The sequence below is a fragment of the Trachemys scripta genome, chromosome 9, assembly GCF_013100865.1.
Source record: "Trachemys scripta elegans isolate TJP31775 chromosome 9, CAS_Tse_1.0, whole genome shotgun sequence".
Lineage (NCBI taxonomy): Eukaryota > Metazoa > Chordata > Testudines > Emydidae > Trachemys > Trachemys scripta.
In genome coordinates, this window is record NC_048306.1 from 52,761,606 (window position 1) to 52,786,890 (window position 25,285).

General features: G+C 55.9%; 1 protein-coding gene across 2 annotated transcripts in view; it reads left to right on the forward strand.

The window, feature by feature from the left end:
* The window catches only part of PFKL (phosphofructokinase, liver type), a 41,630-nt gene that overhangs the window by 14,381 nt on the left and 1,964 nt on the right, over positions 1-25,285 (forward strand). The window contains exons 3-20 of one of the 2 annotated variants that reach the window (XM_034781098.1): positions 782-859; positions 5,251-5,440; positions 6,330-6,495; positions 6,764-6,808; positions 7,286-7,394; positions 8,819-8,914; positions 9,011-9,103; positions 9,947-10,072; positions 10,575-10,639; positions 13,262-13,325; positions 14,302-14,448; positions 14,809-14,879; positions 16,757-16,844; positions 20,015-20,167; positions 21,388-21,552; positions 22,594-22,655; positions 24,144-24,255; positions 24,692-24,791. In XM_034781098.1, the coding sequence (XP_034636989.1) occupies positions 782-859; positions 5,251-5,440; positions 6,330-6,495; positions 6,764-6,808; positions 7,286-7,394; positions 8,819-8,914; positions 9,011-9,103; positions 9,947-10,072; positions 10,575-10,639; positions 13,262-13,325; positions 14,302-14,448; positions 14,809-14,879; positions 16,757-16,844; positions 20,015-20,167; positions 21,388-21,552; positions 22,594-22,655; positions 24,144-24,255; positions 24,692-24,791 (1,930 nt within the window). Of the gene's footprint in view, positions 1-781; positions 860-5,250; positions 5,441-6,329; positions 6,496-6,763; positions 6,809-7,285; positions 7,395-8,818; positions 8,915-9,010; positions 9,104-9,946; positions 10,073-10,574; positions 10,640-13,261; positions 13,326-14,298; positions 14,449-14,808; positions 14,880-16,756; positions 16,845-20,014; positions 20,168-21,387; positions 21,553-22,593; positions 22,656-24,143; positions 24,256-24,691; positions 24,792-25,285 lie in introns of both variants that reach the window. The other variant, XM_034781097.1, reaches the window with a different exon arrangement.

A 25,285-nucleotide genomic window follows, 5' to 3' on the forward strand; every position in this document is an offset into this window, starting at 1 on the left:
GGGACCGCCTCCTACATTCATCGGGCAGCTGCAACTCCCAGCCCCCCAGCCCTGGCTCGACAGGCGAGACCCTCCCATGCTGAGCAGAGTTAGGGGAGAGGCAAAGAGCAGCAAGCAATGGGGGGAGGGGAGAGAGAGACGGGAAGAGGAGCAAATGGGGGGCGGCGCCTGAGGGAAGAGGTGGGGTGGGACAGGGCAGGGGAGGTTCCAGCGCTCCTGCTGCAGTGTTCGGTTTTTAAATATTACAAAGTTGGCAACCTTACCCCACACGCACAGTGAGATGTGAGGGCTTCCGTGCCCCATTCGCTCCTGAGGGAGAAAGGCAGGGACGGGGAGGTGGAGCAGGAGAGGGGAAGCCAGCTGTGTCTCTCCTGATCTGTATCAGCCCTTAGCGGGCACAGGGAGATGCTCTGTGGCTGAGGGAGGAATTTCTGACTGCCAGTACCTGAGGCCGGGCCCTGAACCCAAACTGTCAGTCACCTGGGGTGGCATTACCTTCCTGCTGCCTTGGACACGCCTAGCAGGCTCTGCACTAACCCCAGTCTGCACTCGCCATTGCGGGGGCTCACACAACGTTATCTGCGGTCCTGCCAAGGAGCTGTTTTACAGCCTCACTCTCTCGTGAGGTGTCTGCCTCACTGATCCCTCACCCAGGCCCAGAGAGACGCGTAGCCAAAATGGACCAGTGAATCGGATCCGCCGCACAGGAGCTGCTGGGTGTTGGCTCCTGCTTCAGCGAGGTGGTCCTTTCACGTCTGCATCTTTGTTTCTCTGTTTGCAGGGTTACGAGGGGCTGGTGGAAGGAGGAGAGAACATTAAGCAAGCAAACTGGCTGAGCGTCTCGAACATCATTCAGTTGGTAAGCAATTTTGCCGTTGCCCTCTGTGAGTATAAAGGCCTCTCAGTCCTTCCCTTTTAACTTGTGCAGCTCACATGCATCTCTGATGCATCTGCCCAGTGTTGCGATTTCCTCTGGTCTGCGGGGGTCAGAGCTGGAGAGGGTTTTCTGAAATGATTTAGTAATAACATATAAAATCCTAGTCTTTGCTCCCCACGGTCCCGTCTACACTGGGCTCACACTGAGGTTGCAGAGCTCGGTTTTGTAGCTCAGTTTGGCTGGTCATGCTGGGCAAAGCTAAACCATGTTCTAGTCCAGTTCAATGGAGTTTAGATGCTGGATCCATCCAGCACATGTTGAACACCGGGGCGAACTCTTTAGCCTGAGTATAGAGGCTGTTCTTCCTGTCCTAATGATTGCAACTGCAGGCCCAGGGCACGCTGGGAGTAGGGGTGATTGATTTACAGCGCTGTGTGTGCTCCGTTCTCTGCTAGCAGGAGACAGTGGGGAGAAAGCGTTTTTGGGAGAAAGCGTTTTTGGAAAGAGGCTGTTCCCCTGGAGGGGAAGTCAGTGTAAGCCATCCGGCAGCATAGCAAGGCTGGAGAAACACTGTTAGCTGAGCCCTTTTCCTCAAGAGAGCAGGAAGGGGGCCATCTCAGAGGTGACACTTCATTAAACTTGCTAAATGGCTGTGTGTGAGTTCCATCCATGTCTGTGCATGCCCCTTTCCCAAGCCCCCTGAGGCAGGGAGCGGGTCTCCTTTCCCCGTCCCTCTTGGTAACAGTGATTCGCGTCCTACTGAAACACGCCTTTGGGTTGATTTGACTCCATTGTATGATTTAGACATCTCTTTCCCCCTCACGAGTCGTCTCTCCTGCCTTCCCACTCAGTCTGTGCTTCTCACATCAAGGTCCAGGAGCAGCTTTGGTCTTAACTGCACAGCCAGACTAATCGAGGACTGGTGCACCAAGTTGCGGTTGTTCGGTGTGATAACACAGTTTTGGTGTCAGCTGCGTAGACAGCCCCAAACTGTGTTAAAAACATGCTTGGCTCTTTAAGGGCCCATTGACCCTACACTGTAAAGACAGCTGTGTCAGCAATACCACTGTCCCTGCCACAGTTTGCTCTGTAGCGTAGATGGGACCTAACCGTGTATATAACTGTGTCCCTGAACTGGGCTGCAGGCTCGGACAAACCTGGGCCGTAGCGAGATTCTGATTCATGGTGAACACAAGGTTAGGGCCCATCTACATTGCAAAGTGGAAACTCTGCTGGGGAAACCCTGCCCCTCACAGTGTATTTGTAGTGTAGATGCGACCCCAGCTTAAAGGGGATCAGCTGATGGGAAATGAATTGGGTTTAGGCACTCTGGTCCGTGTCCCTGTCTTGGTTCTTTCTGACGTGTAAAAGATGTGGTTTTGAATTGTGTGTTTGCTTGCGGTTTTACCTTGAAGTATCTGGGCTGACGCGTCTGAGCTTACCCTGGTTTGCTGGAGGTCTCCTTGGAGGTCTCACATGAGGACTGAGGCTTTCTGAGTCCTTCAGTGAACAAGGGGTTGTTGAATCTTTAATAAAGGCACCTAAAGCCACCTTGTCTCCCACAGGTTTCTGAGGCATTTGAGTTCAATAGGCTTTAACAAACCAAAGGGCCAGATCCTTAGCTGGCACAAATCAGCATGGCTCTCTTGAAATCACACAGACAGTCTCCCCTGCAGTCAGTGGGAAGCGCTGATTTACACTGGCTAGGGATCCAGCCGAAGGAGATTTAAACAGGTGCCGCTGGCATGGTGTCACAGCCCTTGCATCTGAAGAAGTGAGGTTCTTACCCACGAAAGCTTATGCTCCCAGTACTTCTGTTAGTCTCAAAGGTGCCACAGGACCCTCTGTTGCTTTTTACAGATTCAGACTAACACGGCTACCCCTCTGATATTTGAGCCCTGCTAGAAACACTGGAGAGAGGGACTGGAATGTCTAACGTCAAAAACAAGCAAGTAGCCAGTCCCCCCCCCCAGATACGCTTCCAAAACCAAACAGCTTGATGTACCTTCCCAGTGGTTTCTCTCCTTCGAGCCCTATTGCTTCTCCTTGCTAGGTCCCCTTCTAGGCCCCGCCTACTCCACAAAACCAGCTACATTTAAACACAGCTGTGCAGCGTGGAAACACACAACCAATCAGGGCCACAAAAATACTTCCCAACGGCATGTCAGTGTGGTTCTTTGCATAGCACAATGGCCTGGGCTAAAGCCTGGTTCAGCCCCACACGCCCCCTGCGAATAACCTGGTTCTGCCATGACCTGGTGTAACAGACTTTGGGGGATTGGGGGTCCTGGAGCAGGGACTTTGACTCTTACAGAAATACCATCTTAGCCTGTGTTTAAGGGGCAAGGGCTTCAGTGGGGTGGGGGAGGGCTCTGCCTTGGAAACACTGGCTTTGTCTGCCCCAGTGTGGGTCGCTGACCCAGATGAGGTGCTACCCCCATTGGTTCCCAGCTGGGATCTACCAGGCGCCCAAGAAAGCTGTAACTGCTGTGTAGCCAGGACCGAAACCAGCCAGCTATGCCGGCCACTTGGAAGCATCCCTCAGTTCCTTGAGCCTTTCATTCCATTCTCTTGTGTTTTCTCCCCTCTCCCTCTAGCATCTTCCCTGATTTGAGCAGTGTGTCTCCCTGCTCACAGGTAATGCTCCGGTGCTGCATGCCCTCCCCACTCCTGTCTGTGTGCTGCTGTTCCACAGCCGCTGGCACTCAGCATGCCACGCCTTGCTTCGCTTGGCAGTGCCGCTCGCTCATCCGTGGGGAGTGACCTCAGAAGCCTGGCTCCGGAGGAGAGGGGCAGGGATGTCACATTGGTGTCCCTGCCACATCTGCCTGAGGGACCTGGCAAGTCCCCCCGCGTTTACGCCAGGCCTTTCCAAAGCAGTAAAGCCAACCGTGATAGCGAGCTCCTGAAATCCGTGGCATTTTGTCTCTCTGCCTCCCTTGTCTTCCCTCCTTCGCTTTCCTTCTCCGAACCCTTCTCTGTTTTGCACATGCCAGTGTTTTTACCGCCATGGGTGTAAGGTGCGCTGCTGACCCGGGAGCTGCTGTCTATGCGGTTGTGAGTGTGTGGTGATGGGGAAAACAGGCCAACTCCTAACTCTCCCCCACGCTCGGGGTTGGGAGTATGTAGCAAGGCAGCAGGGTCCATGGGGATAAAAGCAGCAATTAGGCCTCACAGTGCTAGTTAAGGTACATCAGCTAAACTGTAGCAAACCCCAGGTGCAAATGCAAGCCAGAGACAGGCAGGCTCCTTGCCGGGACATGCCCCTAAATGAACCAGAAGCAATTTGCATGCTGGGCTGTGACCCAGAACAAAACAGGGCAATCTCTTGTGGGGATGGGCCAAGTGCCAGGCCACCAAGTGCCCAAGGGAGCGTTTGTTCTTGCCAGCACCTTTTGGAGTCTGCTTCCAAAAGGAGAGCCGTCTGGCAGCGAGACAGGCCATTAGTGGTGCAAAGGGGTGGGGGGCACATTAGCTCCCTTCGGGGCAGGAGGGTCGCGACCACTTCTTTGGGCTTGATTTGCAATCAGAGCCGGAGGAAGTGCCTGAGACAAATACAAAGGCTGCAAAGAGTTATGAAAGCTGTGGGTCTGACGCCTTGGTGATGAGCTTGTGGGAGGCCTGCCCCAGCTGGCTCAGTCCGACTCCCAGGAGAACAGCCGTCCTCACTCCGTATTGTTCCGTTGGAAGGCGAAGAGTCGAGATCCCAGCAAATGGACGCGAGGGGCACGGTCAGGGAGGCAGTGGGTGGCGTGTTTTAAGTGGAACCGTTGCGTTGCTGGTTAACTCTGCCCCAGCTGTTTTCTACCCTGGGACCAAAGGAGACTGGGAAGATTTGAAACGGAAACATCGGGTGGCTCCTGCCCGAACTACGCTGCTGCGGTGGAGGAGGGGTGGCAGCTTGCCATCACAGCACAGGCTGGCTCAAGGCAGGTGGTTCTGGGGAAGGACAGGTGGAAACGCAGAGCAGCATCTTCCCCTGGCTAGTGCCTGCTGCAGCGGGCAGCAGAGGGGACAGCTGGCCAGAGCCTGCCACCAGCTGGGAGACCGCATCCCCTCCAGCCAGTGCAACATCAGCAGTCACAGGTGTTGGGCCCCTCTAGAGCTCTAGGTATGGTTGAATCTTGGCCTACTGGGGCATGGGCCGGAATAAGGTTCCTGCACCCTCTTTCCTCCCCTCTACCCACAGGTAACCTGCTCACCCTTCCCCATCCTTTAGCTGTAGGGGCAGGACGCTTCCCATGACTGATTCCCAGGTGGATTTGCCTCAAGAGCTTGTGCTCCTTAGGGTCGGTCCCACCCAGTTGGCCCTTTGCATCCACCAGCTGCTCTGGCTGTTTGTTTCCTGTCTCACCTTGTTCTGCTGTTTGTAGGGCGGCACGATCATTGGCAGCGCCCGCTGCAAAGCCTTCACCACGCGAGAGGGGCGCCTCCTGGCTGCCCACAACCTGGTGCAGCACGGCATCACCAACCTGTGCGTCATTGGCGGGGATGGCAGCCTGACAGGGGCCAACATCTTCCGGACAGAATGGGGCGGCCTGCTGGAGGAGCTGGTCAAAGATGGTACGTGCCAGCGCAGGCCTCAGTTTGAACTGCAGCGTAATACAAGCACTGTGCTAATCCCCAGGGCCAAAGCCAAAGGCGGGGGGAGTAGCTTGAGCATGAGACATCATCAGATTCATAGATTTTAAGGCCAGAAGGGACCATCAGATCAGTTAATTTGACCTCCTGTACATCACAAGTCATTACATTTACTCAGTGCGATGAGCCCAATAACTTGTATTTGGCTAAAGCGTCTCCCAGGTAGGCCTCCAGTCCGAATGTGAGGACATCAAGAGATGTCCCTTGGCCCTCTGTTCCAATGGCGAATCGCCCTCACTGTTAAACTTGCCTGGCATCAGCTTCAAACTGCGGGTTCTTGTTCTGCCTTTCTCTGCGCAAAGGCACATGTGGGCTTAGGTGCGAAGTCTAAATCACGAACGTGAGCCTGAAGTCTTGAAATTATATCAAAAAGGAGTTAGTCAGGATGCAGCTCTCTGTTTGATTCAGGAAGAAAGCGGGTGTGATTGTGAAGTTGGTTTGATGGCTTTGAAGGACTAACAGAGGAGATCACCATGAAATTAATCACAATTTCTAGGTTGGTCTTTTTTTTTATATGACTCTCCTTACTGCAACTTGTCAAATATGCTTTTCTGGCGGATCAATTGGGAGCTGCATGGCTGCTTCCTGCTATCTGCAGCAAATGGCTTGGAAGACTCAGGACAATGGTCTTTTCCAGTCACACTGTTCAAGCAGAACAGGGGATACCTAGATTTAACATGTATTGTCAAAGTAACGGCTTGCTTTGCATGCCCATAAGCAGGACCCATTCTGCCCCGCAGCCAGAGCAGTGTCTTGCTCTGCAGGGAAAGTTGGGAGTTGATCGCTGCAGCCTCTCTGTGTTTAACCCCAGGTAAGATCACCAAGGAGGTGGCTAAGAAATACTGTCACTTGAACATCGTTGGCCTGGTGGGCTCCATCGACAATGATTTCTGTGGAACCGACATGACGATCGGCACGGACTCTGCGCTGCACCGCATCATGGAGGTGATCGACGCGATCACCACCACGGCCCAGAGGTGAGCAGGGATTCCCTCGCGGCTGCCCTCCTCTCTCTGCCGGCTCCCTCTCACAGAACGTACAGGAGGGTGTACCAGCTCGGCAGGGCCAGAGCCAGAGCTCCGTACTGAACAGTAACACAGCGCTGCACAGCCCTTGCCTCTGACCCAGATTCTTGGGGGATGCGATGGGAGGGGCCTTTTGATGACTGAACATGACTCTGGCCAAGGAGCCTTGCTGTAGAGAGACACTACTCCCCAAATTCTGATCCTCTTTCTCTCTTTGCAGCCACCAGCGGACCTTTGTGCTGGAGGTGATGGGCAGACACTGTGGGTAAGGAGAGGCCCCCACTCTTTGGAGGTGGGAGGGCGAGGTGGCTGTCTGGGAGAGGAGGAGAACCGGGGGTGTGTGGTGGGGATGGTTGCTGGCAGTGTCGGGAGGGGAAGAGAGTGGGTTTTGGGTAGGAGGGGAGGAAGCGGTGCTGAGGGCAATGAAAGGTCTGGGCTGTGTGGAATGCACTACACAAGAGCCAAGAGAAGTCCCTAATCAGCAATGCGCCCTGGGGCAAATGGGAACCAGGCAGTGGTTTGCTCTGGTGGAAAGGAGACTGCTGCCAGCCTCTGTGGTTACTAGCAACATAACCGTAGTGTGTGCAGGCCCAAGGCATATTGCAAGCTAACCATGCCACTCACTCTGTCAGGTACTGTCATGTGGACAGGATTTCTCATGCTTACTCCCAAGCCATGAGAGGCCTGAACTTGTTTTGATCCCAAGCCACACGGTTCTTACCTCCCTAGTCTGCTTCTCTAGGTACCTGGCGCTGGTGTCTGCCTTGGCCTCGGGTGCTGACTGGCTTTTCATCCCAGAGGCCCCTCCTGAGGATGGCTGGGAGGATTTCATGTGCGAGAGGCTTGGGGAGGTGAGTGCTGTTTGGGACATGGCAATCATCTTCTGTCAGCTGGGGAAGTGAGCTCGGTTTGGTGGGGAATCCAGAGAGAAATGCCACTCCAAGCTTCTACTCTTCTTCCTTGGTCTCTCCTTTTTATCTGCCCTTCTCTTAGTCCTGCCACTTGGGGCAAAAAGGATCTTAATGAAGTGACACCCCCATTTCAAAGCAGGAGTCTATTCTTAGCATCAGCAGTCCAATGTTCTTAGCCAAACACCTGGTAAATTTCAATTCAAAATCACTGTGGGACCAGAAGACTGCTCAGGTGCTTGGAAAGAATGCTCATGGAGCGTGTGGGCAAGGCTGACTCAAATGCTTAATATTTTGTCTTCACTGGTCCTTTACCAAGCCGTGATCTCTGGTCCTTTGTTCTGTCAACTGTATAATGGGCACCCCTCAATAGGGTGCACACCTGTATTAGGGCCCCAATCCTGCACTCTGCTCCATGCCAGCAGATCTGCCTGCCCACATGGACCCCACCGAGTCGCACACAACGATGTACATGTACACGGTTGTGTACAACCCTTGTCTTTTCCACTAGAGTTTCCACTACGGGCTCATTTCCTTGAAAAACAGCTTCTGTAATTGTTTTGGGTTAGACAGCGTGATGGTAACAGTGTCTTCAGACAAAGCCAATTGATGGGGGGAGTCCCCCCGCCTTCCCCTTTAGGGTTTCCACAAGTGGGCATGCTCTGGGCCTGGCCTAGTTCTTGTGCCCTCCTCTCTCATATTAGGAACAGCTTGGGCCAGATCCCCAGCTGCTGTGAATTGGAACGGCTCCGCTGCAATCACTAGGCGACACCGATTCCCCCGAGCTGAGGAGCTGACCCCTCTTGAAGGCTGAACCGGGCATTTCTAGCAGAGCCGGTGCATGAAGGGGAGCGTGTGTGCCAACAGGAGTTCAAGAGGGTTGAGCCGTCTCTTTAATTAAACAAAATGTGCTGCTGAATACAAATCCAGCTGAAACGTGCCCGGGGGAGGCCCAGAGAAACTGGCAGGCAGGGCCCTATTGAAGTTAATGGAGCGCCGTGGGGAGGAGGGGGCTGCTTTCTAGAGTTCTGCAGACCGGGCAGTACCATGCTGTGTCCCTGGGGTGCGGTGGCACGTTGCTGGCTGGCGGGATTCTGGCCTTGAGCTGCAGTGGCTGGAGAAGATATTGAGAGATCTCCCCGACTTGAGTGAGGGATGTCACTGCGTTTTAGCAAAGGGCACAGAAACATACAGCCACGGTGCATCCTCTCCATCAGTTTACCAAGGAACCTGCAGTTCCCCGCTCCAGGCAAGGGAGCAAATGATCAGTGCTGAGCACCAGTGAGCTCTCTGAACAGCCAGCGGAGCCAGTCTGTCTGCTCCTGCCAGCTCCGGTTAAGTTTGGCTGTTTCTTTCTCTTGTGGCAGACGCGCAGCAGAGGGTCCCGGCTCAACATCATAATCATCGCTGAAGGCGCCATCGACAGGAACGGCAAACCCATCTCCTCCAGCTACGTGAAGGATGTAAGTGACGCACTCTGGGGCACAAGCTCCTTTGCTGGGGGGCTCTGGAAGTACATTGGCCTGTAGCAAACCCACTCTCTTTTCTCTGCTGAACAGCTGGTTGTCCAGCGCCTCGGCTTTGACACCCGGGTGACCGTTCTTGGTCACGTGCAGCGTGGCGGGACCCCCTCGGCGTTCGATCGCGTGCTGGTAGGTACAATCGGTTTGGCCGAGAGGGGACTTGTGTGCAAGCGGGCCCTGTGTGTGATCGCAGCGACGGGTCTGGTGTGCCTGCATTTGGGAGGGTGAAATCCCAGCACGGTGAGCAGGAAATGGGCCCCTGGAAGGTTCCCAATGCGAGATGCACTTGCTTACAGGCTTGGGGGAATGCCTGGAGTCACACATACAGTGCAGCGTTTGTTGGTGCTTGACCCTGTTGTGCAGAACAGAGACCAGCCCCCTCCTAATCCACTGCTAACTGTCCTAATCTTAAAAAGCCTAGTAACGATCTGGGATCATAATCATCTAAATTAGAGAAACAAACCCACTGAGCCACAGAATCCACCCATCTCTTCCCTGCCCCCTCCGAGGGGCTGTGCTGGAGCGTTGTCCAGTGGCCCGTGGCTCTGATACCTGTGTGGGGAAGTGAGTTAACGAGGGGGAAACACCCGAGCACAGAATTAAAACCACCCCTGCAGGAGTTGCAGCAGCACCTGTCTCCTCTGGTGTATGTGTGGGGCAGGGGCTTGCTCCCTGGAAGTTTCTTTGGCATGTGGGGGTCTGAGAGAAGATTTGGGTGGCTGCGGGATCTTTCAGCAGCAGCCCTCAGGTACGTTTGTGTCCCACCAGCTCAGTCTCTCCTTAGTACGTGATGTGTTTTGTGTAGCCAAGCCCACGTGATGCTCCGATTCCCACTAGTGTGTCTGTACGAGGCTCCCCACTAGCACGGCTGCCTCTGACAGGTGGGCGTGAGCCATGCAGCAGGGCACATGGCAGCAGCGGGCCCACACTAGAGAATCAGCCCTCTTACCAAGGTTACTGTGTCCTCCACAGAGCAGTAAGATGGGGATGGAGGCCGTGATGGCGCTGCTGGAGGCCACGCCTGACACGCCTGCCTGCGTGGTGAGCCTTTCTGGGAACCAGTCTGTCCGCCTGCCCCTGATGGAGTGCGTCCAGGTGGTGAGTATATGGGGCAGCTCTGGGTGAACACTTCTACTGCTCAGTTTGGCCTCCCTCTCTTTTATACTGTACTCTGCTGTGCACATGACAGCGATTAGCAAGGGAGAAACAGCACTCGAGAGTCCAGAACAAATGGAGGATGGCCCCAGAGATCTGCGTATCTGGGGTTCTGTTCTAGCTATGCGCAGGTGGGGTTTTATGTATCATTAGTAATGCAGAGTCTCACACACACAGATCCACTGTATCTAGAGATTTAAAGTCCCAGTACATCCCTTCTGCTGTCGTCCAAAGCCTGAGTCTGTGTGAGAGAGAGAAAGAGAATCCATTTCTGGCCTTGTTCTGTCCTGTTTGCTCCCTAGCCAGGCTCAGGGGTTACTAAGAGATAATCTGCCAAGTGTAATTTCATTTTCAACCGTGTCTCACATTTAGCTGACTTCCCTTGAATTATGTGGGTTTTTCTTTCTTACTGAAACTTCTCCATCACTTTTTTTTTTTTCTTCAGACAAAGGACGTGCAGAAAGCGATGGATGAGAAGAGGTTCGAAGAGGCAATCCAGCTCCGGGGGAGGTGAGGCACCCTGATGATGGTGGAGCAGCAGCTCTGCAATAGCTACGGTTGAGAGTCACTCACCTTTTTTAAGATGACTATTCTAAGTACTACACAATGACATGCTCACTCAGATTGCTTTGAAACTTGCTGTGGCTCATGGGGATGTGGGATAGGGTCAGTGGTGCAAATTTGGGGTCATTTGAGCAAGGGGTTTCCAAGCTACAGTCCCTCCACCCCCCCCCAAGAAATCATGTATTTACAAAATCACCTGGTTCTTCTAATGTTTTTGTGCACATCTGGGGCCCAGGCAATGGCTTTGATCCTCCCCAAACCGATCTCACTCCTTGGGATTGATCTCAGCTTGTGCCCTGCACCCCAGGCTCTTTGGGGGAGCGATGCTGACAGTTACTGAGAGTGAAATTCGGAACTGCAGGGGGGTGAGAGCTAAACTGATGTGCCCAAGGGAGTGAAATGCTTGTGCACGAGGCCCAGAGCAGGGGCAGGGACTCTGCATCTCCACTCTCCCGCCCCTCCCTGCCTTCAGCTGGTCCTGGCCCTTCTCGCGGCGCTGGGGGAGTGAGCAGGCGGAGGGAAGGTGGGGTTGGGAGCTGTGCAGAGAGAAGTGGGGTGGGAAGGGGGGATCAGAGCTGTGCAGTGGGCAAGGTTGGGGAGGTTTTATCGCTCTCCGCCCAACCCCTCCACATCCCTGCCCCTCAGTTCTGTCCCCCTTTCAAAATACGCCCCCCGCCTCCTCCTCCCCCCACCCCAGCTCCATGCTAGTCCCTGTGCTGTTCCCGTGTCCTCTGCCCAGCCCCTCACCCTGCGGGTTCCCTGCCAACGCCTGCTGCCCACAGAGAGGAAGGCTGTGGGGGGGAGAGAGAGGGGTGATGAGCAGATGGCACAGGGCAGTGAGGGTGCTACATGCAGCCAGGGCATGCTGGGGCTGGGTAGTTGCTGCCACGGAGCCAGAGGCCAGGCAGAGGGATAGCTGGGCCGTGGGACATGGGGAGGGGCTGAGAAGTTGTTTTGAAAGCCAAGGAAATGGACTGCAGCAGCATCGTTAAAGCACGGCTCCGGCCGCCCGGTGGGCGGGGCCCATCTGGAGGGCAGCTGACCCTCTGCCTCTGCAAAGAGCAGCTGGCGAGCAAGAGTGACGCCAGCCCCGCACTGCAGCCTCCCCTGCCCTCAGCAGGCGAGGTCCCAGCCTGCTGCCGGCATCCGGAGCAGCGCTCTGTACACGCAGGGGTCACGGCCCACGAGCCCTGCGGGGGACAGACAGCCTCGCTTTGCTGAGACGACACTTGGGCTCAGGCCAGGCACAGCGAACAGGAGCCATCTACCCTGGCCTGAGCCTGCTCCACACAACCCCCCCAACTTGCTGCTCCCTCCCCTTCGCCCTGGCCCTGAGGAGCTCTTCTGAGATACTGCCTTCGCCGTCCCCTTGCTAAGTCCAGAGACCACTGCCACCTCTGCCAGCAGAGCGCCAGCAGTCCCATGATGCAGTCCCTGTGCCCTGCCACTGACACACCCTGCGCTCAGGGCAGCCCTGATCCTCACGGTACACGTGCACTGTCACCGCAACAGCTCTGCCAACTTGCTCCAACCGCTCCCTCCTCCATTCAGTACAGCTATTGCTAGCACAGCGACCACAGCTGGGAGGCATGCGGATAAATGCTGCAGTTCAGATCTGTGAAACACAACACAGACAATGACAGGTTCTTTTGATCACTCTTCGTGGCTGCTTCTCATCGCATCAGCCTGAGTGTGCCATTTGCACTGGCTATTGCCAGCTCCTGGGGGCAGAGTTAAGGTTGTGCTTGGGTTGTGTGTGATGTTCCTTAACCCTGTATTGCCTGGTTTGCGTAGCAGAGCTCCTCATTCTGGAAGGGCATGAGGCACCACTCGGCAACCTTCACTCATTAGCAAAGTTTTGCGGGCAGTTAATTAGCAGCACAGCCCATGCAATCAAATCTGCACGTGGCGCTAGTCAGCATTTCTGTTAGAAAATCCCCAAAGCGAAGTTGTTCTCACTCAGCTACCATGATTTAAAATCTTGTTCAGAAGGCGGGAACCCGGAATTCTGATGAGTTTAACACTCACTTAGCCAAAGGAAGATGTTTTTGCCATTTCCCAAGGCTCTGTTAGTACTAAAACGTACCAAAACTGCCTTAAGAAAGATGAAAGTTGGGAGGGGGTTGCTCTAAATGGGAGAATTAACTGGGATCTGGGAGAGAGAGATTCAAAGTTGTCCCATGTTCATGCACAAGCAACGAAAAACACTAGTTTAAATTCTGGAAGTACAATAGCATAATGACATCAACTGTCCAGCCCTTCCCTCCTTGGGGAATGCAGACGCACAACTAGCCGAGATACGGGGCTCACACTTCGTTAACTACACCCTCAGCTGGAGTAAATCGGCATAGCCTTACCCCCTTACCTTCCTACCCTCTGAACACCCAATTCCTACAGTCTGACACCCTGGAGCTGTTCTCCTAGGCACATGGCCCTGCCCCCTCCCTGTTTAAATCTGTGATCTCCGGCTTGGCGCTGATCGCTAACTCTGGAGTGGATCCTGCAGGTGGGGTTCGATGTGATTGTGGTGTGGGGTGACTGGCTCATCGAGAGTGGTTTTCTTTCCAGGAGCTTTGAAAATAACTGGAACATTTACAAGCTCCTGGCACATCAGAAAACAGCCCATGAAAAGGTAAGTCAGGGGGGAGAAGGTGCAGATAGTGCTTGGGCTCTTGGGTCTAATATAGCATAGACTGCAAGTTATTGAAAACTTAAAAAAAGGTGTCCACCTACCCGCGTGCACCAATACATCTGCATGCATACACGGACACACCCACCCGCGTGCACGGACATGTCCACATGCACGCACCAATGCACTCACCTGGGTGCACTGACACACCCGCATGCATGCACGGACTCACCCACCTGGGTGCACTGACACACCCGCATGCATGCATGCACCAACACACCCACCCTTGGATGCGCACACAGACCTGGTCTCAATCTCACACCCAGATCCCCCAAAAGCATCAGGAGGCAGAGCCCAGGTTCACTCTTAGCTCAAGTAGCTTTTCAATGACGGAAACCCCTCCTATTAAGAGGGATGGAGATCTCGCTAAGAGGGTGGCGAGGGGCCTAGTGGGGAAGCTGCATGCTGGCTGTCCCTAGCAACATGTGGTCCTTGGAGGGAGCTGGGCGGGGGAGGGGGAGCCAAGTGTGCTAGGGGCTCCCTAGGGACAGGCAGAGCCAGTCAGTATCTGATCCTGCTCTCCCTGGGGCTCCCGCAGCCTGGCAAAGAACAGGCCGTGGTGCAGCAAGACCCATTCTGCACTCTTTCCCGCACCAGTGGGGAGCTGGTGAGCAGCTGCAGCAGGGAAGGGTGGGCTGCCTCTCCCAGCACCCCGACCCACAGCTGAGCGGCTCCTGGGGCTGCCAGGAGGCCACACCTCCTCCCACAGTGACTGATCCAGAGAACTTGTGGTCACAGTGATCCCTGGAGCCACAAACCCGATGGGTCATGGAGCAGAGTGCCCCTGGTGCCATTCAGCTGATGTGGCTGGGGCTGGCTGGCGTGTGGTGTAGCAGTGCCGCAGTGCCCCGGGCACACGTGTGCTCTCCCTGCTGCCGCTGTCTGTGCCGACTGGTGCTATTTGTCTCCCTTCCAGCAGACTCACTTCAGTCTGGCGATTCTGAACGTCGGCGCCCCGGCGGCCGGCATGAACGCAGCTGTCAGGTCGGCGGTGCGTATTGGGATCTCCCAGGGGCACACGGTCTACGTGGTGAACGATGGCTTTGAAGGCTTGTCGAAGGGGCAGGTACACCTCTCCAGTTTGACTGCGGGCGGGGGCAGCTTGGGGCAGACATCAGCATGTGCCTCTGGGGAACCTACTCGGGTGGCTTTGTATTAACACCCCTGGCAAGTATTTGCCACGTCACCAAGTCGTTAGTAAGCAGGCCCCGTCCAGTGAGATCGGCAGGCTGAGCTCAGCCAGCGCGGAGAGCGTAAGCAGCCAAATTCCATCCTCACACGCCCCCTCCAAAACGTGCCATCATCTCACTGCCCAGAGCCAGGGGATTTGCTGACGGATGTCTCAAGCTTCCCGGGAGCCAGGCTGGGAGCAAATGGGAAAAGGCTGGATTGTTGTCAGCATGAACCAAGACATTGCTCCTTTCAGATCCGCAAGGTGGGCTGGCACGACGTAGCAGGCTGGCTGGGACGCGGTGGGTCCATGCTGGGCACCAAGCGGTAAGTGCCACGGACGGGCTGGCGAATCTGAGCAGTGCTTGCTGCTAAGCACAATGAAAAGTGTCAGGGCAGGAGCAGAGAGACAGGGAACAAGCGCAAGCTTCTGAAACTCCGTGACCCACTGAGGTAGGGCTGGCCTCACACGTACTTTGAGCAAACGCCTGTTAATCTCCTTGAAGCAAAACCTGTGTCTAGAACTGGTCTGCCTGCTGCATATCCCAGAGCAGAGCCATTGCCAGCTCACGCCTGGGGTCGCCCCACGGCAGCCTAGGGGTCACTCAGGGTTCATTGGAGTCAACATCTCCCATTGCTGTTGAGAGAAGAAAAGGCCCCATGTGAAAAGGAAACTTCCCCAAAATGGGAGGCGGGGGGAGCAACTGGTCTCTTGGGATCCTGCTGCAGGGTGCGTCCCTTCGATCCGGCTGTGAATTCTTAGGGTAGCTGCAGGCACCTGTGTGGAACGAGAGCAAACTCTGCCTGCTCAGGCCGCCTGTGTTGTCCATCCCTTTTGCACAAGGCGCAAATCAGACCCTGAGGCTCAGTTGTCAGGTGTCCTGGTGCAATGGCCTGAGATCCCGGGGCCTACCTGGGTCACCAGGCTTCTCTCCTCCCTCCCGTCTCCACACTGTTCCCCAGGCGCGCAGTGTGATGTGAGCTCTTGGGTGACAGCTCTGGGGAGCCTGCCTGAGTCCTGCGCGGAGCTGTGCCTGGCAAGGAGCGTCTGCTTCAGCGCTAGGAGCACCGCAGCTCTGCAGAGCTCGGCCAGAGAGCCAGGCCCCGGGACGGTCCCCAGTACCTTCTCACCGGGCTGTGGCTCTGGTGCGTCCCAGCATGGTCGCCGGGCCTCTCCCAGGCTGCCAGTGTGTCCTAGAAAATAACCCAAGTGAGAGATTAAACACACCCGACCCGCTCCCTCTGCGCTACCCAGCATTGGAGTCTGAGGCCAAGCTCGCTCCGCTTGGAGGGTGGGACTGGCAGAACAGCCTTCAGTAAGCTGGCAGATTGGCTTCCCCGCCATCCTTATTGGTGAGTGAGGGTGTACTCCCAGCCCAAACAAACCGAGCTGTGAGTGCAGCTGCTAGCACCCCCGGGAGACTAGGAGCAGGTGGGTTTAACGATCCCTGTGGTCTCGCTGCTCCCTGGGGTGCTAAGAGTGCAGTTCATGCTTCTGGGACCCGGCGAAGGGGTGTGTTGTGTGTTTGTCTGCTCGTGTTCTTGTGAGAGAGACTTTCTCTCCTAGGATGTCCCAGGCAATAGCCAGATGCCACTGTCCTATGCAGACCTCTCTGTCATAGATGTGAAAGCCAGAAAGGACTGCTGTGATCATCTAGTGTGACCTCCCAGATAAAACAGGCCAGAGATCATCACCCAGTGGTACCTGCTTCAAGCCCGTATCTTGTGGCTGAGCTAGAGCATATTTCCAGACAAGTTCCTCACCTTATCCTTGCTCTGTTCATCCTGAACAGAACATAAGAATGGCCACACTGGGTCAGACCAATGTTCCATCTAGCCCAGTATCCTGTCTTCCGACAGTGGCCAATGCCAGGTGCCCCAGAGGGAATGAACAGAACAGGTAATCATCAAGTGATCCATTCCCTGTTGCCCATTCCCAGCTTTGGCAAACAGAGGCTAGGGTCACCTTCCCTGCCCATCCTGGCTAATAGCCATTAAGCACCAATGACTGGGTGGCAGGGAGGGAATTCTCTTGCCATCCAGTCAGGGCTGAGATTTCAGGTGACTGTCCCTTGATGAAGTGGGTTCCTTCTCACTAGTGTGTATTCTTCCCTGGATGTGGCCAGCCCAGCTCCCGGCTGTAGAACCAGCATGGTGTGCAGGGTACGTTCTGCACTCAGCCACCCCCTTGTTTTGCTTTACAGAACTCTTCCGAAGACCTGCATGGAAAAGATCGTGGAGAACGTGCGGAAATTCAACATCTGCGGCCTCCTTGTTGTTGGAGGCTTTGAGGTGGGGTGAGGCTGCCAGCCCCTTCGACGGTCTGTTGGGCAAAGGGGGCTGGTGAATTATTTTGTATGACAGCAGAACCTCAGAGTTACGGCCCCCTTGGAATGGAGGTTGTTTGGAACTCTGAACAGTGTCTTCACCTCCTACCTGTAAGCGGCTGCCCCGCACGTGGGGGTGGGGACAGGCAGCTGGGTCTAGCCCCCTGGCTGCAAGGGTGAGGAGTGAGGCACCTTGGGGCACCGTGGTGTCAGTGACTGCGCAGTGCAGTCTGTGGCCCCTTAAAACTGAGATGCTCCTCCAGAGCCCAGTGTGCCGGCAGCCACTCGGCCTCCGACTCCAGCAGCTCACACTCCAGGCCAGGTTCTGGCCACAAGAGCAGCAGGTCCTGCCCCAGTGCCTTCCTTGTAGCATCAGCAGCTTCTTTCCTGGGCTCAGACTGAGCTTGCAAGCTTGTCCCCCTCCCGACCAAGGGGAGGGGATGAAACCAGCATCCACAGCTTACAGGAAAGGGGCACAGATGCCAGCACTGCTTCTGCTCTGTCGGCTCGGGCTGCCAGCAGGGGCTCACTGCTGTGCCTGCAAACCTCAGCATCTTCACCTCCTAGCTGTAAATGGCTGCTCATGCGTGGGGTGAGGGTGCGAACAGGCAACCCAGATGTGCCTACCTTTAAGGTGCAATGCAGGCACAGTACAGTATTTGCCTTTTTTTGGGGTCTCCAGTGCTACCTGATCACGTTCTTCTGGTTCCACATGGTGTCCGGTTGACCGCTCAGTCCATAACTCTGGTGTTGGGTCTTCGAGGTTCTACTGTACTTGTATTCCAGCTGAGATCAGGGCCCCGTTGCTAGGTACTAGACGTGCTGGTGGTAGGAGACAGTCTCCACCTCAAAGGCTTACAGTTCTGAACAGACCGGGCAAAGATGTTCTAGCCCCATGTTGCAGATGGAGAACTGAGGCCCGGATGGATGAAGCACCTTGGCCAAGTCACACAGGCAGTCTGTGGCAGAGCTGGGACTAGAACCCAGATCTCCTGAGTTCTAGCCTAGTGCTCTAGCCACAGACCCATTTCTGTGATGATGTGTGTATCCCAAACTGGGAAATGGGGGTGCTCAATGTGGCCCTGGACACACTGTGCATGTGCAGGAGCTGCCTGGGTACACCCCAGCCCCATGCTGTGAGGTAGGGACCACAGCTATCCCGCTTGGGGTCAGAAGATCACAAAAGGCTGAACCCGTTCAAGCTGGACGTAGCATGCGCTTAGCAAAATGCACCTGATGTGAGGTGAGACACGGGCCCTGGAGTCTGCTGGGTGCTATTGGAACCTGGCCTCGAGTCAGGCACCCTCTCTTGGCAGACTCCATCAGCTCCTGCTCTAGGCCACTGCATGCAGGATGCTTCTCTCCCCTTCCGGGGGCCCATGAGCCTCCTTTCTAAACCAGCTGGGGTAAAGCTCTGCCCCTACGCTCTGTGCCTGGAAAATGGGTGTGAGTCATGGCAGTAGTCATTGCTCCTGTCAGTCATAGGTAAGAATAGCACTGATGTTTCTCTGCAGCTGATGGAGCCCCACAACCCCCATGTGAGGCAGGTATGTGTTATTAACCTATTGTCCCCGTCCTGGCCCCTCCACAGAGATGTATTTGGACCCACGCGCTGGATCTGTCTGCTTCTGGGCAAGCTCCAACCACCTTCTCTGGCTCTGGCCTCTCAGGCCAAGACTCTGATGCCACTTCTAAGGAATAGGCCACTGTGGCCCAGCTGTCCTGAGCCCCCAGGACCAGTGCTGGCTTCCCAAGACAGCCCAGTCACTCAAGGACACCCTCCCTAGAGCTCCACCCCAATGGACACTCGGGTTTAAGTTTAACCCTTCAGGGACACATGACAATTGAAGCAAGTTGCATGGAGACTTTGCAGAAGAATTTCTAAACCAATCGCACTTTACTGATAGACAAAGCACAAAAGATACACAGATGTAGGCAAACAAAGAAAGCCCTGTACGCCACTCCCTCCCTCAGGGTCCTCCCAACTCTGAGCATTCCTTGGATTTTGGTCCTTGCCTTCTGGGGTCCCAGCTCCCCCCCTCTGGGACCCCTCTCCTCTAGCTTAGTCTTCTCTTTCTGAATGTGGAGTTTCCTCTGACTCCTGAAATAAGCTCCCCTTCCCTTGTTGCTCTCCAGCCATCAGGAGGTCCCTCTTCGCCCAGCAAGCATATTCCTTTTTAACAGCAACTCATAACACTCCTTGTTTTTGTTCCTTCATTTCTGCTGGGGATTTTCCATTGCTTCAACCCCACCTCCTGCAGCCATCCTGGGGAACTGGTGTCTCCTCTGCTGCAGCCATCTCTTTGTTCTAAGGTGCTTCCCCCTTAATGGAAGGTTAATGACTCTTCATTGTTCCTGCTGTAGCCAGGTCTGGGTGGAATGTGACAGACCCCATTAGCAGATGGCTGATTCAATATATGCTGAGGGATAGTTATACAGAGAGTTCACAAAATCAGTTCTACACTGAGAGATTCCCCAAGCCACTGCAGCCACATTTTAGGAAGGGATAATAATAATATATGGAGATATACCTATCTCAGAGAACTGGAAGGGACCTTGAAAGGTCATCAAGTCCAGCCCCCTGCCTTCACTAGCAGGACCAAGTACTGATTTTGCCCCAGATCCCTAAGTGACCCCCTCAAGGATTGAACTCACAACCCTGGGTTTAGCAGGCCAATGCTCAAACCATTGAGCTATCCCCCCTGATGTTGAGTGATCTTCCCAAAGGCCTACAGAGCTGGTGTTAGCACTGGATTAGTAGTTGGCAGGCTCAGCAGGGAAAGCCAGTGGCTGAGCTCGGCACTAGTATTATTATTTATTATTTATTACGGATATTGTGGATCCCCAGCCATGGCCCACGACCCCGCTGCGCTAGGTGCGGCACACACAGAACAGAGACAGTCCGTATCCCAAAGGCCTTACCCTGCGGAATGCTGAAGCAGGCAGTTGGGGAGCTCCTGTGCCTGCTGTATGCGCATTGCTACTTTGGGGGGTAGATAGGAGATCTGAGTCTCTGCTAACCCCCAGCACCCTTGTGAGCATGTCAATTCACGGAGCATCAAACTGGCTTTGCCCTGGGGGTGGGTTATAGTCTCGGCTGTGTCGTTACATTTCCACTTGTGCTGCCCCCTGCAGGCGTACGAGGGGGTACTGCAGCTGGTCGAGGCACGAGGGCAGTACGAGGAGCTCTGCATCATCATGTGCGTGATCCCGGCAACCATCAGTAACAACGTGCCTGGGACGGACTTCAGCCTGGGCTGCGACACAGCAGTCAATGCTGCCATGGAGGTGAGGCAAGTCGGGGGGAGGCATGAGCAGGAGACATGTCACTGCTGGGAGATGCATTCCCATCGCAGGCCCAGATCCGCAAAGGGGCTTGGGCACCGTGACGCTGAGCTTCGCAGTGCCTAGCTTGTAGTTACCTAGATAACGCTGAGACCAGCACTGCAATCTGCAGAGCCTGAGGTTTGCAGCTAGGCTGCTGCTGCTTCCAACATCATTGGGCCAGAGAGGGAGCAAGCATGACTCTGTGGTCCAGTGCATGGGGCATCCCCGTGCAGGGTGAGTCCCAGCGTCCAGGCCCCTTGCTCCAGGGGCTCTCGCCCACCCCTGACAAATTCCACACAGTGCAGCTAGGAGCCATCAGCACAAAAACCTGCAGCCTGTTGAACAGGGAAATGTGGGGAAGGAGGCGGTGCCTTTTGGCTGCCCACCCTCCCCTGCATTTCCAGTGTGGGTCACCCACACAGCCCCATCCTCCCCCTCTCCCCTCTGCACACTGCCTGGGGAGCACTCGCTCACCCCCCACATAGAGCACAGAGACCCACCCCTTGAAGCCCAGGCTCCTGCTGGGGCCAGCCTCGACAGCCTCCTGCACCCCAAAGCAGCCCCTTCCTCCTCCCATCGCTATGTGGGGCCTTGTCCTCCCTACCTACGCTGGCTAGACGCTCTGCTCATCACCCTTCTAAGCCAGCCTGAGGCCTGGCCCTGGGAACCATGCTGGCCCTGTCAGCCAGAAAGGTTCCACCACAGACAGGCCTAGGCCTGTGTCACCAGGTTACGCGTAGTAAGGGGAGGGGACCCAGGGGCACTTCCCCTTCCTCTGCCCGCTCAGCCTGAGCCCCACCATGCTCCACGGGCTGCCAGACAGCGGGGTCCTCCGCAGCACAGGGATTGGACCCCAGAGCTGCTCTGATTCCAAGCAGACACCTGCTGGTCAGTGGCAGAGTGCTGCCTGGAAGCGGGGGTCAAGGGCCCTGTCCTGCTGGGGCGTGCATCCAAGTTGGGTCTAGTGTTTCAGGGGCACTGTAAGGGTTGTAAAGGGCCAAGCTATCCTTGGCTGCCAGGCTGGAGGAGGAGAGCCTGTCTGCTCAGGATGACAGCAGACATGGCTCTGACCCACGGCTGGTTTTCCTTGCCAGCTGTCCATGACCCAGGGGTGGGGATCCCATACTTGCTCCAATTCTGACGTCTGTGCTAACGAGCCCTCTCTTCTCTCCCGGGTACAGAGCTGTGACCGCATTAAGCAGTCAGCCTCTGGCACCAAGCGCCGCGTCTTCATCGTGGAGACCATGGGGGGTTACTGCGGCTACCTGTCGACAGTGACCGGCATTGCCGTGGGAGCGGACGCCGCCTACGTCTACGAGGATCCTTTCACCATTCACGACCTGAAGGTGAGCTCGCTCTCTGGCTCCTGCGGAGATACGCCCAGCTCTGTGCAGAGCGTGTCTTTCCCTGTGGACGTGACGTGGGCCAGACTGAGATGCGGCCACACGATATGTACAGGAACAGGAAGAGCATGCAGCAGGTGGCTTTGCTCCAGCGTTCCCTTAGTGTGTTTGGGGCAGACATAGTACGTGGGGCAGACGTAGTACGTGTAATTATTTTGCAGCACCATTAATTAAAGGGAGGAGAGAGAGCGCAGGATGGTTCCTGGGAAGAGAGAGCCGTGATCTCTGCCTCACTCGCTGGACCGAGGAGATCTAAGCGTGGGGGTTGCCAGTGGGAATTCGGTGAGGACATCAGCTGTAGATGTGACGGGGAAGGGCACGGTGCTGGACATGGGGTTGGGAGGGTCTGATAGGGATCCCTGGGCCCAAGGACCATGAGGTAGCAGAGGAAAACGAATGTCTGCCTTTCATTGCCTCATCAGATCTGAATCTGAGTGCTGGATTCACAAAGGCCCCGTGGCAGAGGCTGGTGTGGTAACCTCCCATCATGAGGATGGCATCACCTCCTGCTACAAGCATAGGCTCCCTGGGTCCCTCTGATGCAGAGGGTGAAGGGTCTCAAGAGCCTGGGCCAACAGGGAGGTGAGAAAATTATTCGCCAGAGGCCGTAGCAGTACAGCTCACCCAGGAAGGCAGTGGAATGAGCCCTGGTAACTCCCTTCCCCCAGGCAATACCTAGGGGCCAGCCAAGGTTTGTTCATGGCTGTACTAGCGCAGGACAGAGGAGATGCCCCCGTCAGATCAGCTTCCTCTCCCTGCCTGACGTTGCAGCCCTTGTTTGGACCCTGCCGGAAGGAGAAGATGATGCTGATTGGATGAGGGTGTTTCTGGGTTGGGGTTGCCCTGCACCAAAGGTTTGAATGGAGGGAAGGCAAGAGTGGGGCTAAGGGCCTTCTCTAGGGCAGGAAGCCCCTGGCCAGGCAGGTGCTGGGTGGTGGGATGGTGCTGAGTGCTGTACTAGTACGCCCCGTGTCTGTCTTGTAGGCCAACGTTGAGCACTTGACTGAGAAGATGAAGACTGACATTCAGAGGGGCCTGGTGCTCCGGTGAGTCAGCCCAGGGCTGTTCTCTCTGTGGCAACGCAGCTCTGCAGGCTGCACCACCACTGCGAAACTAACCCAGCTTCCACGCTCCAACCCGCAACCAGACTGCATGGGGCACCGGCCGGCCCCCTCGGCACCCCCTGAGCGCCAGGCTGGAGAGCTGACGTACAGCTGGGCAGGGGGTGGCCCTGCTTAAATCCTGCTTGGGGGGAGGGGTTAGTAGTTTTAACCCTTTTCCTGCTGCTGAGGAGAGTACCCCATAGGATGCACGTTTGGAGCGTAGAGGGTTCCGGAGTGTGCCAGCTGAAGGACACAGTCCTGACCCTCCAGGCAGCCCGGCTGCTGCCTGTTGAATGGCTACACGTGCACACAGGAATCGGGGAGGGACTCTCAAGGGAAGCCAACACGCTACGCAAGGGTGGAGAACATTGGTTTTGATGCGGCTGCGGTTGAACTGCAAAGAGTTGAAATGAACCAGTTTGAAGATACGAGCTTGGGGCTGGGAGTCAGCCCCATCGCAGAGCAGCACCCCAAGCGCCAGGCTGTTTTTAGGGGGCTGTGACAGCTTTAGCTCTTTGAGGGCCAACAAGAAGCTCTGACCTCCGGCCTTCAGACCCTTTTATTTCCAAACCTGGCAATTCAGCTTTAACCCAAATCCGCCTAGTGAAGCCTCCAGTGGTTAGAAACATAGGCAGGAAATACTGGGACGAACCAGCGTGGGAAAAAGCATGTGAATGGGGGAGAGGAAACGGGACCGCAGGAGCAAGGGGTGAGACCTGCGGGTGGTAGGGGTCAGCAAGTGAGACGTGGCTGTGCCGTGCGGTATGGCTAGTGCGGGGACGGTCTCTCCCGGCCTGGCTGAGACCACCCCTGGGGAGCTACTACTATCTAGCACAGCTGAGCAGTGACTGTTTCACTAGCTCTGGTGCCTGGCGGGTGGAAGCCTGGGGAGAAGTCCCTCAGAGTGGTGCACAGGGGGCTGTCAAAGAACAGGATGAATTAGATGTAGCCTCCAGGAGGGAAAGTTCCCTAGTAGGACAATTTCTTTGGCTAGGCCAAGGTGGCAGGCCCATCCCATGAGATGTTTGAAGCAAGGCTCCACAAAGAGCTGGCTAACACACAGCCGGGGCAATCCTGAACTGGTAGGGCGAGGGAGAGCTAGATCTCGCTGGGCTCTTCCATCTCTAATGCCTAGGGCTTCGGCCCTGAGCCAGGGCTTGGCACGCAGGGCAGGGGGAGTTTCCTGCACTGGGCTGTTGACCTGCCAAGCTTTGGTAACTGCGGAATGTTTCAGAGACAGCCCGGCCGGGGGTGGCGGTGACCAGGTCGTGCTGGGATTTGGGATCATAGATTATTGTTCTAAGCACTGTGCAGCTCCCCGCTTTGCCCATGGCGCAGCAAGCTGTGGGTAGGATCCTCTGCCCCCCACCATGGCCTGCTGAATCTTGGGAGGCAGCCCCGCTAATGCGCTCTCCTTTGCCTTCCCCCAAGCAACGAGAAGTGCCATGAACATTACACCACTGAGTTCCTCTACAACCTGTACTCGTCCGAGGGCAGAGGGATCTTCGACTGCAGGATCAACGTCCTGGGACACCTCCAGCAGGTAGGCGGCAGCTGCCCCAGCTGGGCTGGGAACCCTCTGGGCAGGCGGCTAGGGCCAGAGATGGGCTCCTGTTCAGCTCAGGAGGACAGGCTGGGGCCTAGTCACCTCTAGGCCCTGCCACTCTTTTGCTTTCACTGTCTTCCTGCGCTCACGGAAGTGCAGAGGCCTCCACTCACCGTGCTTAGCCGGTCTGAGTGTTGCTCTGCAGGCCGCACCCCTCCGAAAGCACAGCTGCCTGGGCTGTATGCTCTGAGTACACCCCAGAGGCGGGTGGCCATTTCCAGGGCACCCACTTCCCGCGTTACACAATGATGAGTAGATGCCACACACACACACACACACCCCGCCTAGTGCCTCCCCCCGCAGCTGTGCAACAAGCTCCCTTTGTTCTTGGCTTAATTCCGTGCCCCGTGGGGCCACCCGTCTCCGTTTGCAGGGCGGAGCTCCGACCCCCTTTGACCGTAACTATGGCACCAAGCTGGGGGTGAAGGCCATGCTATGGATGTCAGAGAAGCTGCAGGAGGCTTATCGCAAGGGTAGGTCGAGTGTCGCGGCAAGGGGAGGCCTTGTCTGGCACGGGGAACGTGGGCAAGAATGCAGTGCTTGCCCTGGGCTCAGAGAATGCTCTGCCTGCCAAGGCATTGACACTGAGCCCCTGGGGTCCATCGGGCAGGCTTCTCTCCACCACCCCCCAGCCCTCGGGCGAGTGTCCAGCGGCTGAGCCAGGCTGGTAACTCTGGCCTCACCAGCCCTGGTGATCCGCGGGACACACTCAGCATGGGAAAGTGTCCATGCAATTTCCCAACCTGCCCCAGCCGTGGCCTGCAGAGATAACCTATAGAGGTGAAAGGGGAGCAGAGGCCCCACAGCTGAGTCAGTCCTGGCCTGGAGTGGCTCGTTATGAGGTAGCCCCAGCTGATGGTGCAGCAAGCTGGCCCCTGCATTCCGGAAGCCCCTTGCTGAGGCTGGGGTGTGTTGCTGGTTAGTCAGCGCTCTGCAGGGGAGGTGGGGGACCCTGCGTGGCTATGTC